The 13,281-nt window shown below is 35.1% G+C and overlaps 1 protein-coding gene across 3 annotated transcripts in view; it reads left to right on the top strand.

Moving 5' to 3' along the window:
• Positions 1 to 13,281, top strand: part of VPS13C (vacuolar protein sorting 13 homolog C) — a 228,122-nt gene that overhangs the window by 96,945 nt on the left and 117,896 nt on the right. For all 3 annotated transcript variants that reach the window (XR_011648437.1, XM_058294293.2, XM_058294292.2), the window contains 6 exons: positions 4,645 to 4,774; positions 5,852 to 5,930; positions 7,075 to 7,214; positions 9,881 to 10,034; positions 11,664 to 11,743; positions 13,135 to 13,194. Coding sequence is in view for 2 of the 3 variants with exons in the window: in XM_058294293.2 (XP_058150276.2) it covers positions 4,645 to 4,774; positions 5,852 to 5,930; positions 7,075 to 7,214; positions 9,881 to 10,034; positions 11,664 to 11,743; positions 13,135 to 13,194 (643 nt within the window). In the remaining variant the exon portion in view is untranslated. The remainder of the gene's footprint in view (positions 1 to 4,644; positions 4,775 to 5,851; positions 5,931 to 7,074; positions 7,215 to 9,880; positions 10,035 to 11,663; positions 11,744 to 13,134; positions 13,195 to 13,281) is intronic.

Genomic DNA, 13,281 nt, shown 5'->3' with positions numbered 1-13,281 from the left:
CTTTCTTCTGCCAGCTTCAATCTTCTTTTGAACCTTTCTTGGAAATTTTTAATTACTGTTACTGTGGTTGTCAGATCTGTTTGTGTAAGTTCCATCTCTCTATAACTATTTGCTTTGTGTTCATTTATCCACTTCCTGATTTCCTTTACAGTAGTACCTCATTTTACACAAATGATATGTTCTAAGACCCTTTTATAAGTTGAAAATCATGCATGGTAGTTGTGGCAGTTTGAGATTATTCATGAATTCCAAAAAGAGAGATTGTTTGTAAACTGGTCTCTTCCTCTGGGCATGAGTCCCTTTGATTGTATTAGATTCAGCTGAGATGTCTTTGATTAAATTAATATTAGGGCTTTGATTCAACCATGTCAGTAGGGTGTAATTCAATTTAAGTCCCCGCCCCCTTGGTGGGCTATATAAAAAGGCCATTCACTCTAGAAGACACACAGAAGAAGACACACAGAAGAGGAAAGAACTTGGTCATTTCAGTTCTGCCATGTGACAGAAAGGAGAAGGCTCAAATAGCTACAGCCCTGGGAAGCCATTTGCCTAATAGTTTCCATCTGAAGAGACCAGAGCCCTGAGCAGCTGAGAAAACCCAGAAAGAAACAAGCCCTGTGGCCTGCAGCTGAGATCGGAAGAAGCTGGGGCCATGGAGCCTTAAGAGGAAGAAGAAGGCTGAACCCTCACAGATACGAGCAACCATCTTGCTTCAACACATAGTAATGGTATTGGATGAGAAAGTACCTCTTCTGGTACCTTGAGTTGGACTCATTAGGGCCTTGTAACTATAAGCTTTTACCTCAAATAAATACTCTTTATTAAAGCCAACAGATTTCTGGTACTTTGCATCAGCTCCCCTTTAGCTGACTAAAACAATAGTGAACTTGATATTTAATAAGTATTTCTTTTATGAAAATATTTATCACACATTTTTAATAAATTAGACAAACACTGTAGTAACAATAAGTAACCAAAAAATTAATCATAGAAATAACTTTGTAAGTTTAAATTCTCTCTCTCTCCTGCCTTAGTTTTTCAATTGCCAGTCACATGTACCTGAATTCACGTGCGTTGAATTTGGGTAAAACGAGGTCCTACTATAGTTCTTTATTCATGCTTTCTTTTAACTCTTTGAGATATTTAGGACCATTTTTTTTTTCACGTCTTTGCTTGGCATGTCCCAGGTCTGGTCCTCCTCATTGATGGTTTCTAATGTTTTAAATTTCTCCTACTAGTTTACCACCCACACTTTCTAAGCAAAGAAACTGTAGAGATGGTTACAGGATTCTTTGAAAAGAATACACCATTTTCATCAAAGCTGAGGAAAGCTTCCCCAATTTTTAATTAAGTTCAGTTTTTAGGCTATTAGCTTAAATAATATTTTAAATGGGGTCTAATATGAAAATGACAGAAAAATTAAGAAATTATCTGAGACCTACTACTTATTATGAAATTATGAACAGGGAAATGGACTTTGGCCCAGTGGTTAGGGCGTCCGTCTACCATATGGGAGGTCCGCGGTTCAAACCCCGGGCCTCCTTGACCCGTGTGGAGCTGGCCATGTGCAGCGCTGATGCGCGCAAGGAGTGCCGTGCCATGCCAGGGTGTCCCCCGCGTGGGGGAGCCCCACGCGCAAGGAGTGCGCCCGTGAGGAAAAAGCCGCCCAGCGTGAAAAGAAAAGAGCAGCCTGCCCAGGAATGGCGCCGCCCACACTTCCTGTGCCGCTGACGACAACGACAACAGAAGCGGACAAAGAAACAAGACGCAGCAAATAGACACCAAGAACAGACAACCAGGGGAGGGGGGGAAATTAAATAAAATAAATAAATCTTTAAAAAAAAAAAAAAAAAAAGAAATTATGAACAAAGGAAATTCACAATTTGTTAAGCTCTATTACAAAATCCATAGCCAAAAAATTAGCAGCAAAATTACAGAAGATATTAATATTTGTATATACCTTCAACCAAAATCACACTTACCACTTGTTTCTAGCTTTCATGAGACAAAATTTAAAATACTAGATTTTTGACAGTTAAACAATGTGATTTGCAAGATGTGGCCGTAAGAATACTATATTTCACCTCTGCAGTAGTAAGTCATACTTTCTACCACTAGCGCTCTGGGCCTTTTATTCCTCTTGTCCTAGCAGCCTCGTGTGTCCATATTTAGTAAGTCAAGAGTGGGAACTGATAGAATAAACATAAATTTTTAGAAAGCCTTGCGTGCTAGACTGTAGATTTACCTTTTCTGGTAGACAGAAATTACAATTTCCTTTGAACCATTCACCATGTTCTTTGGAGAACTGTTTTGTTTTCCACTTTGTTATCTAAAATGTTAACCTCATGATGAGTAGTGATTTGTTCTACAGTGTTTGCAAGGTGAAGGATATGTGGTCCATCCACACCCACCTACCGAACTTCTCTGATGAGCTGTAGGGATGCAGGTCTGGAATGTGAGCAGAGGGGTTTTAAGTGTGTCTGAAGTCAGAATGAGTTGTCAGTGTCTTTCCCCAAAGATTATTGTTTTATTTCCACATGAGACAAGAACAAACATTACAATTTTGCCGAATGGGCAGTCTTTGCAGATTGACTTGTGTGTATCCTCTCCTTAGGAGTTTATCCATAAAATGAGTTTAGAGAATTGCTCCAGGCCAAATTGTAGGGGCCTTCCTCATCCTTTCTGTGCTTGCATCTTGTCTTGGGCCTGTATGTTTGTCCCCAGAAATTCCCCCATTTACATGATCCTGAATGTTTCCTTTTTCCTAGGAAACAGTTTCCTCATGGTCCTGGGCACTGCCCTGTCTGTCCTATAGCCATCAATCCCTTGCTCCAGGAATCCACTTGTCTGCTCTCTCATATCATTCTGTAGGAGAGCTCAGTGAGGTGCCTTCTACATGTAGGGCAAATTCTGGGACATCAAGTACCTCAGGCTACCACCAGACAAATTGGGACAGACATACATGCTGTTGGTATGTACACAAGGGTTACCCTGTTCCATCTGGAATTGGGACCAGGGATCCACACTGGGAGCATGGGCTGGCTGTAAGCTGAGCCTGTGGGGGTTAGGGCAGGGGACAGTCAGGGCACCAGATGTCCTACCAATTTTAAGTAGCCTTTTTCTTGATTCAGCACTTGCCCCATTACCGCAGTCCTTTAGCTGTTTTCTCGACCTTTGAGAAAGATCTTTCTGCCACTTCTTGCTGGTTATTTAAAACTCATTGGGGGGAGCAGCGCCCTGAAATGTCTCTGTCGTCTCAATGAAGGTGCTCATTATTACTTTTTAAATATATGTAGACTCTGTAATGATGTTACTTCTTACTTCTGATATTAGTAATTTGTGCCTTTTCTCCTTTGTTTTCCTTATTAGTCTTGCTAGAGGTTTATCAATTTTATTGATCTTCTGTTAGAATAAGCTTCTAGTTTCTATTATTTTCTCTATTGTGTTTTTTATTTCATTAATTTCCACACTAATGTTTATCATTACATGTTTTCTGCTTACTTTGGATTTCATTTGCTTTTACTTTCCAGTTTCTTGGAAGTGGAGGCCATTGATTTGAGATCTTTTTTCTTACCCAACATAACCATATAGTGTTATAAATTTACTGTATCTCACAAATTTTGAAACTCTGAAGTCAGTAAGCTTGGGTAATTATAGGACTTCCCTCATTTGTTTCCCATCTCTCCATTGTTCTTTGTTGCCTGATTTTGTCTGATGTCTGCTATCTTTGAAACCATTGTATCATATATTTTGTTCATTTTTTAAAGTTATTTTAGGTGAGAGGATTTAGTCCCTCTATTATGATGCTTTTAATTTTTATGTAATGTTTGCAAAATAATGAAGCATCTTACATTTTCCTGGTGCTTTTAAATTTACAGGGTACTTTTTATAGAAAATTTAATCTCTTCACATAGGAACAGCTAACTGTGACTCCTTTGTACATTAGTGATTTGTGCACTGTACAGAAAATTACTCTTCATTTAAAGGTTAGGTATCTGTCAGCTTGAGCTATTCACAGTCTAGTTAGGAAGAAAAAAAAAAAGAATTTATAGGTAGCAAATAACTGCCATAAAGATTGTTAGGAAACAGAATTGAAGCAGCTTATCCAAAGTAAACAACTGGTAATAAGCACAGTAGTCATTCAGCAGTAAGTAAAACATTCACATCCTCATCACCCTGCCTACATTTTATTATAGGCAAAAGAAAATAAACAAGTATACTAAAGATATGTTAGATAATGACAAACACTGTGAGAATAAATCAAGGCAAAGAAATAGAGTGATGGGTGTATACTCTTTAATGTTTATAGCAAGAAATCTTTGATACCAGGAAATGGTTAAGTTATATGTAGTGTTTTGGGTTTTAAAAGTAGGGAATTGTATTTGGAAAGATTTTCATAAGGATTAGTTAACTTAAAGGTTTGGTTGCTTAAAAAGGGTAAGTTTAAATTCTCCAGAAACTTGGCTGACATAGAATTTCCTATCTCTGATAATGTTGACTAAATGAAGCACTAGTATAATTAGATAAAGCAATTCCAAAGTGATACTTTTGACTCTGTAGTGTAGTCTTTTCACCAGTCTCGTTCCCTCTTAATAGTTTAGAGTAGCTTGATCTCCCAACCTTACAGTTGAATTATATTTTTAGATTTAAAGTATCAGGAGGGCTTCCTTTGATGCATGTGAGAATTTCTGACCAGAAGATGAAAGATATGCTACATTTGATTAACAGTGTACCCTTGCCGCAGAAATCACCTACACAGTCTCCAGAGAAACAGGTAAATGGATATAATAAAAATCTCTTGACAGTTGTATATATGATGAGTTCTTTATCAACTTTGTGTGAGCTATTTTGTTGTTCAGTATTTTTTAGGTCCAGTTTCATTTATTTGATATACCGCCCCCCCCCCCCCGAAGATGGCTCCTTTGTCTGCTTGCTTGTTATTTTTGCTTGTTGGTTTTGCTTGTTGTTTTTTGTTTTTGCTCATTGTTTACACTCATTGTTTGCTTGTTGCTTTTGCTCATTGTTTTTTGCTCATGTCTGTTTTTTTTGTTTTTTGTTTTTTTGTCTTTAGGAGGAACCAGGAACTGAACCTGGGACCTCCTATGTGGGCGGTAGGCGCTCAACTGCTAGAGCCGTATCTGTTCCTTATTTGATATAATTTTGAATTGTAATGTTTATTTTGTTGATTCTAAAACTGCATATGGCACTGAATGAAAAAAGGCTGTAACTTATTTTTACTATTGTTTTAGAATCGTGGAGAAAAGTCGGTTTTAGGGCAATGCTTATAAATGAAGGAAACTAAAATACATACTTGAATGAAATATGCCTCACATTTATGTAACATGTTTTAAATAAAACTGGAAATAGAAATATTTTTTAAAATGTTGCACATAAAATAATTGGTATGAAATTTCCTTAAAAGGTTCTAGATCATTTTAATTGAAAATTTTTTTTGCAGCATAAAATAAATATTGCATTTCTGTTTATTTTTGGAATGAAATCTAAGATTGTCAAGTGATGGTGATACCATTTTTCAGGGACCTATAAGTAAGATAAAATTTATTGTTGTAATAGCATCTAAAATATATGCAATGATAAATAGACTTACCTCTAGAGTTGTACATAACTGTCCTTGTATTCACAAGTGGTAGTCTTAATAATTCGTAAATCTCAGCCAACCGTGTTGCTAATTAGTTAATTGTATAATGTGCTTTGTGGGAAGATTTGTGTATTATGTATATATATGTATAATCTCTCTATACCTCTATTACTCTTTTAGGCATTCTCATTTATACACATTTATTCCTGCTAAACCAGTATGCTAAGAAAACTCTTTTCTATTCTTTGCTAGGTATCCTCAATTCCTGTTATTTCATATGGGACAAAAGACCTACTTGGTACTTCACTGTTGCTAGATGGGATGGAATCAGGTAAAGAAAGTAAAATTTCCTTTTTCTACCAATCCTACTCTATAAATTGGTATATAGAGACAAGATTTTCTGAAAATAAACATATTCTATAAGATTTATAGTAAGTTACTGGTTCTAGTTCTAGCTGTGCTTTTTTTTTTTTAAATGTTTATTCTTTTTAAAAAATTTTTTTAATATATTAAAATTTTAAAAAAATTTCTCTCCCCTTCCCCCCCCAGATGTCTGTTCTCTGTGTCTATTTGCTGTGTGTTCTTCTTTGTCCACTTCTGTTGTTGTCAACGGCACGGGAATCTGTGTTTCTTTTTGTTGCGTCATCTTGTGTCAGCTCTCCTTGTGTGTAGCGCCATTCCTGGGCAGGCTGCACTTTCTTTCGCGCTGGGCAGCTCTCCTTACAGGGTGCACTTTTTGTGCGTGGGGCTCCCCTACGCGGGGACACCCCTGCGTGGCAGGGCACTCCTTGCGCGCATCAGCACTGAGCGTGGGCCAGCTCCACACGGGTCAAGGAGGCTTGGGGTTTGAACCGCGGATCTCCCATGTGGTAGACGGACGCCCTAACCACTGGGCCAAGTCTGCTTCCCTGTGCTCTTAACTGTTATATTGAATTATTTAACTTTTAAAAGTTTCTTCTTCAGTAAAATGAAGGGATTTTTGTCATTGACAGTCTTTAAGATTCTTTATAAGCTACTTCTATTGCCTCAATTTCAACCTGATCTTTTTCTCTAGGTTTGGCCTGATACCTTCATTTTGAATTGAAATGTGTGATTCATAAGGACAAGGATCATGTCTGTTTGGTCATTTTGATGTCTTTTGGCTGACATTGCTTACTATAGTCTAGATGATGCCCAATAAATATTTATTTAATATTAATGAAGTAAAGAGGAAAAAAATCAGAACCATCAGAGAAAAATAGTGGTGCTGTATTGCTGTTTGATTTTAATTATGATTATCACATGTTGGTTTGGGTCCCTTTGTGGGACTTAAAAAACATTAAAACTATTCTGATTCTGAATATGAAGATTATGATTATGAATGTGAAGATTATATCTAATAAATGAATTTTACGGTGGGGAAACTTAAGTTTCAGTGTTGTATGGAGTTTTCAGTGGACATAGTCTCAGGGCAAGTGAATGTCTTCTTCATTTAGAATCTGATGATGAGTATTTTGATGCTGAAGATGGAGACTCACAGACTGGTAAAAGTATGAAAGGATCAGAATTTAAAAAAGGTGCAGAGGCCCCAAATGAGGAGCTCATAAATCTTCTACTCAAATTTGAAATTAAAGAGGTATGTGTATTTGTTTTGCCTATAACTACATATGTTTTTGTTGCCACTGTCCTTATAAGCTGTCTCATGCTAGAGCCAAGCATCAAATATATTTAAAATATGGTGATCTATCTTCCATACTTGCCAAAATGTATATATAACCCCCCAAAAAGTTTCTAGAAAATGAAATGCTATTCTGTAAAAGCTGATATAAGAGTGATCTATGATGATCTAATCAATTTTGGAGAAATTCAAGATTCTTTTATTAAGATTTACTTTTCTACAGAAAATCTCTATGGCATATTTACTTTAAAATTTTTTCACTTTGATTTTTAAGTAATAGTATTGCTTATTGTCATGTTTAGAACCTGGAAAAATGTAAACAGCCTGAATTTCTAACTTGCTTTTTTACAACCATTGAAAGTCATGTAAAGGAAACATTGATACTTAAAGATGTTCACAATATATTTTTTAGGCGGGGAAACGCAAAGAGATTACAATACCAAGGACATTATGACTTCATTTAAAAATTGTATATAAATGTGTTTTTAAATAAATAAGACACTGGTTAGTCCTGGGTGCTGGGATTACAGTTTTTCATTTTTGCCTTTTTGCTTTTGCATATACTCTAAATGTTCTATTATAATAAAAAACAAAAGGCATGAAATGAGATATTTCCTATTGACTATATTGTATACCAAAATGTGATCATGTTGTAAAATATAATGTCAGAATACCTGATTTAAATTTTGCGTGATTACTGGTATTTGTTTAAAGAAAGGTATGTTTTCTACTTTAATCTTTTTTGATTTCTCTCTTCCTGTCATTCTCCCATCCAAAATATCAGTAAATCCCTTGATTCTAACTTCAGGATACAGTCAGACATTTGCTCATCCCTTCCATTACTACTGCACTGTCCAAGGCACCATTATCCCTCTCTCTCTTTCTCCCTTTCTTTTTCTCTCTTTTTCTCTCTCTTTTAAGGAGAAACTGGGGATTAAACCCAGGACCTCATACATGCAAAGCAGGCACACAACCACTGAGCTATACCCCTTCTGCTCTGTTTTTTTTTTTTTTTAATTATGGAAGTTGTGGGTTTACAGTAAAACCATGCATAATGTACATAAAATACAGAGTTTCCATATACTAATCTGTTATTAACACCTTGCATTAGCGTGGTATATTTGTTACAGTTCATGAAAGAACATTTTTATAGTCGTAACCTTTAACTATCATTGTACTATTCACTATAGTCCATCATTTATAATAGGATTTAGTGTTTGTGTTGTACAGTCCTTTGTTTTTTTGTAAATTTTTATTCTAATAACACACACAACCCCAAATTCCCCCTTTTAGCCATGTTCACATATATAATTTAGTTCTGTTACATTCACATATGGTAGTGTTGTGCTACCATAACTACCAAGTATTACCAAAACTTTATAATCAATCTACATAGAAACTGTACAACTCAAGCATTAATTCCCCATTCCCTACTCACAACTTGGCTCCTATACTCCAGATTCTGACTGTATGAGTTTGCTAATTCTAATTATTTTATATCAGTGAGATCATACAATATTTGTCTTTTTGTGGAAGACACCATCATCTCTTACCTGGATCATTATAGTAGACTCTAAATGGTTTCTCTACTTCCATCAGCTTCTCTGCTTTCCACGTAGTAGCTAAAGTGATCCTTTTAAAGTCAGATCATAGACTTCTCTGCTTAAAACTCTCCACAGGCTTTCCACCTTTCTCAGAATAAAAGGCCAGGTCCTTCCCAAGCATTATATGGCCTTATGCTAGTTATCCATGTGACTCTTTGACTTCATCCTCAGTTCTCTTGTTCCTTGCTCACTCTGCTCCAGCCATATTTCAAATCTTTCCTTCAATAACTATTTATCACCTGCACCATGTACCAGGCATTGTTTTAGATCCTGGATGTAAAGCATTGAGCAAATCTCCTGCCTCATGGAGCTTACACTTATATTTTGTTCTTCTTTAAATATAACAAAGCAAGTTCTTTTTGCTTGCTCTTTGCTTTGCCTGCAATAGTTTCCTGCATGGCTTTATACTGCAACAACTTCAGATATATGCACAAATGCTATCTTATCAAAAGTCATCATAGCATCATTTTCTCTCTACTGCTCAAGTTAGAAGCTTGCCCAGATTTGAAGGGTAGAGACTAAGACCCTACTGCTTGAAGGAAGTATCAAAAAACTTGCATGTTTTAAAATGCCAAATATATATTTTATTTTTTCATATCTAAATATAGTGGCTATCATTTCCAGAATAAATTTAAATAATAGTAGTGATAGTGAACATCCTTATCTTACTTTTTACTTTAATAGAAATGCTTCTTTTATTACCAAACATGGTTTTTGTTTTGAGGTACATGTTTTAAGAAAATTATATTAAAGAATTCATACATTTCCATTTTTACTAAATTAAATTTAAATAATAGGTGCTAAATTTCCTCATGATTTTTATATAGATGAACGTACATTCTCAATAATAGAATTGAAGATATTTTCCAGTCATACTAAATACCTTTACATAGTAGAGTAATATGAACAAAATTTCTGCTATTTTTGTGGTGATATATATGAAGAGATATTTTGTTTTCAATATTTTAAGTATGAATCAGATTTCTTAACCAACTTTAATTGACTTGCTGATTCTTTTAGGTGATTTTGGAACTTACCAAACAACAGAAAAAAGAAGATACTATTTTAGTATTTAATGCCACTCAGTTAGGAACAGAAGCTACAGTGAGAACATTTGACTTAACTGCAGTATCTTATTTAAAGAAAATCAGTGTGGATTACCATGAAATTCAAGGTAATAGCCATAAAAATAGAAGTAACACCAATAACTAATATAATTTATAGCTCTTCAGAGTATCTGAAACACTATTAAATATTTATAAGTAATAGCTATCATTGTTCCAAGCACTTGTCAAATAATAACTCATTTACTCCTTACAATACCACTGTAAACTGTAGGTACTATTACTATCTCCAGTTTACATATGAGGAAACTGAGGTGTAGATTGGCTATATAATTTTCCCAGCGTCCTCATCTAACAAGTAAGTGCTTGAACCAGTATTAAAATCCTGTAAAGTCTGGCCCCAGGGTCTGTATTCTTAATAACCATGATCTACTGCCTCAGAAAGTTCATGTAAATCCCTTTCATGTAGAGGGTATTATTCCCATTTTACAAACAAAGAAACATTAAATAAAGAGAGATTAAGTGGCTTACTCAAGATCATGCTTCTCGTGAGTAGCAAGACCTAGAATTTATCTCTGGTCTTATGATACTGAATTCTTCGTTCTTTCTCAATAGCGTTTGTATATCACAGAAACACCAGGTTATAAAAATAAAAGTAGTAAAACATAAAATTCATTCTATTTTAAAAGATCTTATGTTTTATTCATTGCAGTGTTTGTACAGCCTGTGTACTGTACTCATTAAATATCTGAGAAATGAAGGAATGGATGACTTCACAATAATTAAAATTTTCTAACATTTTCCTAATGTCAAATATGAAGACCTGTGTTTTGCTATTCTCTTTTTATGAGTTGACTGACGCTAGAAATAAATTTCAGTTTTGAAGAAAAATAATGTTTCATTTATTAGTAATTTCCTATAATCACTGTATTAAGATCGAATTTAAGAAAATTAATTCATTTGGTAGGACTTTTTTTCCTTCAGAGAATGTTATGGCTTTGGAGGTCAAGAGGGAATTCTGAGATGTCTCAGAAGTAGGAATGATAGAACTACAAATAATTAAAGATGGATCAAATGATAGATAAATCTCTTCTTTCTCTAGAGCTTCTAAAGGGAGCTCCTTGGTATATCTACATGTGAATAAAAGGACTTCTGGTAAATACGGTAAAACATGTTTTTGAATTTAAAAGAATTTTAACAATTCCCCTTCCTTAAAAAAAGTTTTTCCTTCTGTGCAAGCCTTCTTTCTCAGAGTCTAAACAAAGGAAAATTTAAATTTCTTTAATGTTAAATTATCTGTGCATAGATTTTAGAACTTGACTGGATATAAAAGATTTTTCTAGTCCACCCTCCTTGTTGTACGGTTGAGGAAACTAAAGTAAAGTTAAATAGCTTTTGGGAGGGGTGAAGATGAACAAGAATTCATTTTTCCCCTGATTCTCACACCTATCTTTCTACTACCCTAAAAATCCATATATGGCCTTTAAAAAATCTAGAGAAGTCTTGATTATTTTTGAACACAGATATGAAATCAAATAATGATGATTTTAAGCTAAGTTGGATCCTAAAGGTAAGGTAAGGATTTGTATTGGTTTATTTTTGCACTAGCGATATTCTTAGATGCTCAACTATGAACATGTGTACAGATGTCCTTTTCTTTTTTAAAAATTTAATTAAGCTTTCGACATTCCAAAATTAAAAAAGAATGATTTCCTTTAATATTTTTTTCTTTATTCTAGGATCCAAAAAGAAGCCCCTTCATTTGATTAACTCTTCTGACAAACCTGGATTAGATCTTTTAAAAGTGGAGTATATTAAGGTAAGAGCCATAGAATGTTTATGTATTTATTGTACATTCCAAACTGTCCCCATGGAAGGAAAAAGAAGGCAGTAGTTTACCAAAGGCTCTCGATGTGTATCATGGTTTTTAATTGTAGGAATATCTACTATTTCTCTTTGCATTTGTTGACCTTTATTTCTCTTTCACTTCATGAAGGGCTATTACAAAATCACCTAACTTCTTTTCCTCCACAGTTGGAAAACCTGGGATGAAATATGTGTTACTAGTACTTCTGTCTTCTGGGGAATATTCACCTACCTATATTATCTGTATATGTATGTAGGTGACATTTGAATAAGCATCATACATTAAAAGGATAAAGTTAAATTGTATTGGGTTCAGATAAGAACTGCCAAGATTGGGAAGGGACTCAAAAAACATATATGAGAAACATTAAAGGAACTGATGGTATTTAGCTCCATTTAAGATTAGTTGGTTTTTAATAATTGAACAGTTATTTATTGGGTGTCTCCATGTGCCAGGTACTTTTTCAGGCTCTTGGGGTAGAGAGATTGAAAGCATTTTCCTGCCTTAAATTATAGACTAGTAGGGAGATAGGCAAGCAAATAAAATATCACGTGAATGGGAGGGCAAAAAGCCGTTTTGTGTTCTCCATTCAGCCTTCGTCCCTCCCCTCTCCCTTCCTTCCCCTCCTCTCTTTGTTTCTCAATCTAAGTTGTTTTCATAAACTTCTTTCTTATGCTGGCTTTCTCTCCTCCAACTGGGCTGCAACCCTTTCTCTCCTTCCTTCACTTCCTTTTTCCCTCTTTCCCAACCCCTCCTACCTGAGACCCACTGGACCCGATCCCACAGTGACTCCTGCCCCCTACCCTGGCATCATGTTTTGGACCATATGGATCAAAATCACAGAGCTGAACACTTACCTCATGTGTGCCCCTGCCTGGGACACGTCACTGATGCCCCCACCATCATGGAGTACTTGAAATAATTCTGTAAAACCTGCATTGTGTGCTACCTGGAGACCAAAATACACTATTCAAGTGTGATGTGCACACCCACAAAACCCTGGCACTGCTGAGTATCAGATCTGACAAAACCCTCTTCTTGTCTACAAAGAGATAACTTTTAAAGCTATCTCCAACCTCAGGAGTATATCATAATGATACCTAGCTGTGGTTTCTCAAAGATGAATGTCAACGGTGTTCTCTCAAGTTGAAAAGGAGAAAAAAGTTGCTCTATTATAAACAAAGTATTTGGATATAACCTTAAAATAACTTTAACAAAATTAAACATATACTGTATATAAAAACACAGTTGTAGCTAAATATAAATAAAGTAAATATTATAAATAAATGATGTATTCGCTTTGCTCTTTATTTCCTTTTTAGAACATTTCTTTCTTTTTTTAGGCTGATAAGTATGGACCTAGCTTTCAAACTACTTTTGAAAACACTGAACAAACACTTAAGGTAAGATATTATAATATTTTTGTAGCAAAGGCAAATAAGGTATTATATTAATGCTAAACATAAAAAAAAGAATATGGGATTTAGTTT

Source organism: Dasypus novemcinctus, chromosome 3, assembly GCF_030445035.2.
Source record: "Dasypus novemcinctus isolate mDasNov1 chromosome 3, mDasNov1.1.hap2, whole genome shotgun sequence".
NCBI lineage: Eukaryota > Metazoa > Chordata > Mammalia > Cingulata > Dasypodidae > Dasypus > Dasypus novemcinctus.
This window is presented reverse-complemented; position numbering and strand designations above follow the sequence as displayed.